Below are 6,000 nucleotides of genomic sequence, written 5' to 3'. Positions count from 1 at the left end.
CACAGAAATCACCAGTTGAGCACATCTGTTTTCAACCCTAGCATAACTTTCCGGACGAAATATGGCACTAGGACAATAATATGCATCACATCCTACCTCGTAAAATGTAATTGAGAGCCTATTTAAGCCATACTAGGAAGAGGAGAATGTATGTACACAAACAAGACTTCTAATCGTGCTGAATTTAGTTTGAAAGCAGCATCTTAGGCTAGAATGGCCCTAAGCTAGTACATCTTCAACACGCTGCTTTCCCGAGTTGCCCTAATGGACAAGCTAAGCTTCCAAAGTGGGACACATTGAGTTGTCTGCTTGCTATGTCTTGTTGACACAGCCTAACAAATGACTTCACATCAGTATCTAAAAATATTCTGTGCAGCTAGTAAACAAATTCCATTACTTGTCTCAAGCATGTTCTTGAAGAAATAATAGCCTATACACTTGCAATGCATTAGCACAGATTTTTTAAAAAATCTAGTGATAACAATAACTGAGTATGGAAACATAACTGCTCCTTATCAAGCATACAAAAGTATGGGCCATTCAACTGAGAAGAAGCAGTTGTCTAGTCTATAAACTTGTGCTCTGAAAGAAAGAACATTCACAGGGATATTCAACACAAGAGCCAACATGTGCTTGTCTATGATAAGCGTAAAAAACTGAGCCACTCTATGTCAAAAAGAAAAATAAAGGGAGAAGATTCTGTTACAGACTAGCAAATAAATACGCAACTCGAAGAGAGTCTAGCTTTCAAGCGCTCACTTGTGTACTGCAACAGTAAAATCTAATGAGCTGGCACAGTGCAGGCAGAAACAAGTTATAAGCTCGACACGACACGCTACTGCTACGACCTGCATGAAATAACAGCAAGGATACTTGAAAAGATGCTAGGGGGACTACCATGCTTTGCAAAGTTTCACCAGCTTTTACACTCTCTGCAAGCAGATTGAGTACAGAAGAAAAAAAAATGCACTGTCGATTGCTAGAACTGCAGTTGCTTGCCCATATTAAAGTTAACAACAACTATTATTTGTTTTAAATCCTCTTGTCGATTGCTCATCCAGGACATTGGACAGGATTGTGTGTCTCAGTGCTTGTCACTTGAGCTGTCTCTCAGTAAGAGCATGCAGCTAAGGGAAGCCACTTCACATTATCATAACCACATTCCTCTGAGTGAAGACTGTCTCATGAGGTAGTCCCAAGTGGCCCAGCAGATTCCATCGATCGGCATTTCCAAAAGCACAACAACGGCTGTGACCTTTGTTTACTTCAAATTTTCCAGCTGTACAGGTCCTCTATGATCACATCATATCCGTGACAACGGCAACAACAAGTGTGACAAAAGAAAAAAAAAAGAAAAGCTTCTGGAGCTCTGCCTATCATGAGCCTGTCCAGCTGCCACCAAGATAAATACCTGCGAGAGAGCTTGGACCAGACATTTCGAACATACGAGAGAGCACTGGGTCAAAGCCGACAACGATTTCCACAGACCTTCATCTATGGTGGCATCTGCAAGGCACATGTTGAGCACAACTGGAGGGATGCTATGCTACAGACTGGTTTCCCTCTTGCACCACCAGGACGGAGCCCTGCATGCAGGCCATCAGAAATAGTGTTCTCGGGAAGCGCAGCACTCGCGATGGTCGCCACAGAGAGGGCTGCCGGCGTGGTCTGCTTCTCGTGCACCGCTCTATGCCCAGCAAGCCCTTCGTTTCTCGAATGTACCCCAGACCCTCGGCACCTAGAAGGGGGCACCTGGGTCGTGCTGTTGAGGGAGAGGGGCACATTGGGGGAACGCCTGAAAAGGGGGGAGGGCCTCAGGGGGAATGAACGTCCGGGAAATAAAGGAAATAAACCTAGGGGCTCATCTGGCGTCAAACGGACGTCTCGCTGCCATTGGGAAAGGGCTTCTTGGCCTCTTGGGGCGAAGCGTGCTTGGAGGGCACGGGCGTAGGGGCATCTATGCGGATGGTGATGCCACAGTCCTCCTCATCGTCCTCTTCAGCCATGGTAGAGAGACGCTTGCGTTCCTCTTCGTTGAGCGCATCTTTCTTACTTCCACGTTTTTTTTTCCTGTGCCCCATCAAGGAGAAAAAAAGGAAGGGGTAGGAAGAGAAGTACAAGAAGAGACTGTGGTGAGAGAGGCCACGAAGGAGCAGAGGGGGGCGGGGTGTGAATTGGTGCACGCAGCTCACTTTTAGCAGTGACACCAAAGTAATTTGTGTATCAGGCAGTGACACTGTTACAGCACCGGTTAGCTGTGACAGGGTCCAGGTGCAACAAGCAACTGCTTCTGTTGTAAGCAAGAGGGTGTGTTGGATTATCTTGTATGCTTGTGCATATATTGTATGAATCATATCACCTGCCACATTTGATATACAACTAAGAAAGTTCACAGATTTCTCATTAATATAATGACTATTCTTGAACCTCACAAACTTTTAGTTATGCATGATGAATTTTTCTTTAAGGTCAGAAAGTCAGCTTTTTAAAGTATATATTGTCAGCACATATGTATGAGCTATGCTGTTTCTACTATTTTGTTTGTGACTTCAAAAAATGTAGCACCTGCATACAATAGTACAAGCTATAGCTATACGAATTTTTCAGCATGAAGGAGGGCTCGAAATGCACAAAATGAAATGTACTTTTTTACATTATCCTGGCTACTCCTTGCATGTACAGTGCAATAGAAAAAAAAAATGCTCGCACTTAAAGGACCAACACTATGAAGCTTATGCATGTGGTTTAGAAACTATGAGACGACACAAAACCGAATCCTGACCTAGCGACCGATAAAATGACTTGAAAAGTTAGTATTTTTGTGTTACAGTGTTTACAATTAACTCTTTATCAGCAATTGGCAGGCCCAAGTATTTCAGTCACTTTGATCTTGAATTATACTATTCAATTACTTGTTTCTTTTCAGTTTTATAGCTTAGACTAGTAGCAAATGTGATACACAGTGCTTTGTTCACATAAAATTCATTAAAATGAGAAAAGTTTAGGAGAGCCACTGCTGAGTTAAATCAGATGGCACGTTTTTTATCCTAAGCTCTGCAAATTACTCTATGCATTAATAAAAACTAGAATATCTGATAATATTTGTTTATGCTAGTGAGCTAACCTTTTAACATTATTAACTTTGTTATTTAAATCTGGGTAATTTACTAAAAGTACATGTGAACTTTCTGTTGTTAGACTACATCGATACATGCAGTACCCAAGTCCCTTCTTTAATGAAAAATTTAACAGAAACATGTCACAGCTATTGTGGTGATAGGTGTTGTTGTAATTCCGTTCTTTAAAGAGAATTTCAAAATGTACATTTCAGGCAGCTCATTAAAAAATGGTAGACTGAAGCTAAGCAAATTCGGCAACTACTTGATGCACCTGAAGAGGTTAGTACGAGTTTGAGTACAGGAAAGTACAATGTGCTTACACAAGGTGTACATTGTGCTAGTGTTAGGCACAAAGAATAGCCAGGGAATAACGCAGGTTTTATAAAAAAAAATGTACCGTGTGTACACAAGACAGAGTGAAAAGAAGACGGTCACAGCTAGCAGCATGAATTAAAACATGCTACTGCTGTTTCTGAAAAGAGAGTTGGCTTTCGATAAATATTACATATTTAGAAGTGTGTCATATTAAAAACAGCACTCATTTAACAAGCATGCAGGGACAGCTTCTCAGCACCAATTCATAAACTAAACAGATATTATATAAGCTCTTTTTTCTGCATGTGCACAGAGGTGCAAGTTGCGGTGTGCTGCTATACCCATGTAACGCCCACTGTATCATATTTGAAAAATTGAATATTACACCTCAATAACGCTACTAAAAGCTACTATCGGTGTCATGCTAAGCAGCTATTGCAGATTTGACATGTTATTAAGAAGGTGCACTGAATTACATATTACATGATCATAATTAACTATTTTCAATTAGTACTGATTACGTTATGCCTCAAACTAAATTTCATTCATGCTTTTCTTAAAATAAACTGAACAAGAACAGTAAGAACAGTCAGCATTTTCTCAAAATTTTTCTTAAGGCATAACTGTTTGTGGGCATTACAGTTGCACACACACACACAGGCACACGAAAAAGGAGCTACACAGTATAAGAGTGAAGAAATTGAGTCTTTCAACAAGTTCGTATTTTTAGCTGAATGGCCTTTTCTTTCTCATGTTGTGCAGCAAGGAGCAATCTTTTCTCTTTATCTCTCATTACTATTTAGCAGTGCTAGAAATGGCTCCAATCGCTTCTGGCATCCAATATACTGAACTGTGATTAAAGCCAATAATAAGCTTTAATGTTTGTCAAAACCAACAGCCATTTTCAGCAATAAAATTTTGGTTGATTCAATACTTCTCATACATGTTGTCATGGCTTTCTTTTCTGGTGCACTTCATTTCACTCCAAATGCAAACAAAGCGCTTCTTATGTTTTTTCTTTAACATTATGAATACAGAAAGGAGCCATACAATTTGTGATCTCAATGCACTGTACTAAAAATCAATATAGCTTAGTTTTTCACATGCAAAACCTGTTCACACTTACACAAGATGCATTACACCACTCAAACTTTCGACAAAGTTTCAGGACAATGTAGTTAGTTTTCCTGCTTGCAAAGAAGAAAGCAGCAAAAGCATCGCTGAAGCGTCGCAACCCAGACTCTTCCATGCTTTAGATGTTCTTGAACACACTGTGGTCATGCAGGCCATGAAGCAATGGTACACTGCATATGCTTCCACTGTTAGTAAGCATGGCAAAGGCAGCTGAGCAATGCATACATGCCAGTGCAGTGGTTAGGAGACCTACGTACCTGTCTACAGACTGAATGAGCAGTGGTGAAAGCAGTGCAAGTTGGGTATTAAAAAAAAGTGACAAAGAACGGGAGAGGTGAAAGATAGGACAAAAGAAAGAAAAAAAGAAGAGAGAGAAGGAATGATGCTACAGATAAGACATTAAACACGCACAAACAAATAAAAGCACAAGCCTAAATGCCACAAGACCCAAGACGACCCGCATAATTGGCTCGGCAAGTTGCATTTGTTCCAGAAAAAGTCTTTCACCACAGCTTATGCCTTGGTTCCATAAAAATGCGTGCACAATTGAGCACCAAGCTTTCTCAGATGCACAAAGACAATTGTCGCACTCAACTGGGACTATTATGCTGAAATGATGTTTGTTGATAATACATCGAGCCAGAGTATTGCCTGAATTACTCTGTATGCATATCACTGATGAGCATTGCTCAGCCGTGACTTCCGTCGGCTGCAAATGCCATTACGTTAATAATGGCCTTTGGCTGCGAATATGGGCCTCTGGTTATTGCCCAAGGCATCCAATGTGAAAGACACTTTTAGGGATTCCTTGTATTTCCTGCTTAGAAAGAATCTCTGAAAAGCAGGACAACAAAGGACATCACCTAGGCCAATCAGCGACATGCCATGGACGACATGTCTTAGAACACTCAGGGTGCACTTCGGCAGCTCCTCCCATGCAATCAGTCTGCAATCTCCCAAAATGTGTGTAACTGCTACTGTAATGATTGAAGCTTAGCACCTGAAAATCGAACGTGCCCCCCCTTCAACATCTGGAATTCATTCTCTGCATATTCTCAAGCATTTGTCCTTACTTCTCGCGGTATAAAAATTACACAGTACTTTCCTGCATATAACCAACCCTTGCATGTAACCCACATCCCTGGGTTTAACTCTACAAGAAGACAAAAAAAAAGAAAGCATATAACCTCAGCTTGAAGCCTATACTCCTGCTTTTTAAGAAATTTTTTTCAGTGTATGGTGTGGCTTATATACGAGAAAATACCGTTCTTCCAGCTTAAATTTTATTCTCAGTTTGCCCCTCTTCTCTATTCTTTCATATATATACCCACGTTTCATTTAAATTCAACTCCTTCCTATTTTCCTGACATCAAAGCTATGCTTGCTGATGTCAATACTGTGCCGTTACAGCTGGATCAGAGGTACTAGGATT

General features: G+C 40.8%; 1 protein-coding gene across 9 annotated transcripts in view; it reads right to left on the bottom strand.

The window, feature by feature from the left end:
- Window positions 1-1,680: 1,680 nt before the first annotated feature.
- The window catches only part of LOC119187143 (sodium-driven chloride bicarbonate exchanger-like), a 240,234-nt gene continuing 235,914 nt past the window's right edge, over window positions 1,681-6,000 (bottom strand). For all 9 annotated transcript variants that reach the window (XM_075894115.1, XM_075894113.1, XM_075894114.1 and 6 more), the window contains one exon: window positions 1,681-2,070. In XM_075894115.1, coding sequence (XP_075750230.1) covers window positions 1,872-2,070 — 199 coding nt within the window. In that variant the 3' untranslated portion in view covers window positions 1,681-1,871. The remainder of the gene's footprint in view (window positions 2,071-6,000) is intronic.

Source organism: Rhipicephalus microplus, chromosome 1 (genome assembly GCF_043290135.1).
Source record: "Rhipicephalus microplus isolate Deutch F79 chromosome 1, USDA_Rmic, whole genome shotgun sequence".
Lineage (NCBI taxonomy): Eukaryota > Metazoa > Arthropoda > Arachnida > Ixodida > Ixodidae > Rhipicephalus > Rhipicephalus microplus.
The sequence above is the reverse complement of the archived record's forward strand: the minus strand, read 5'-3'. Positions and strand labels throughout refer to the sequence as shown.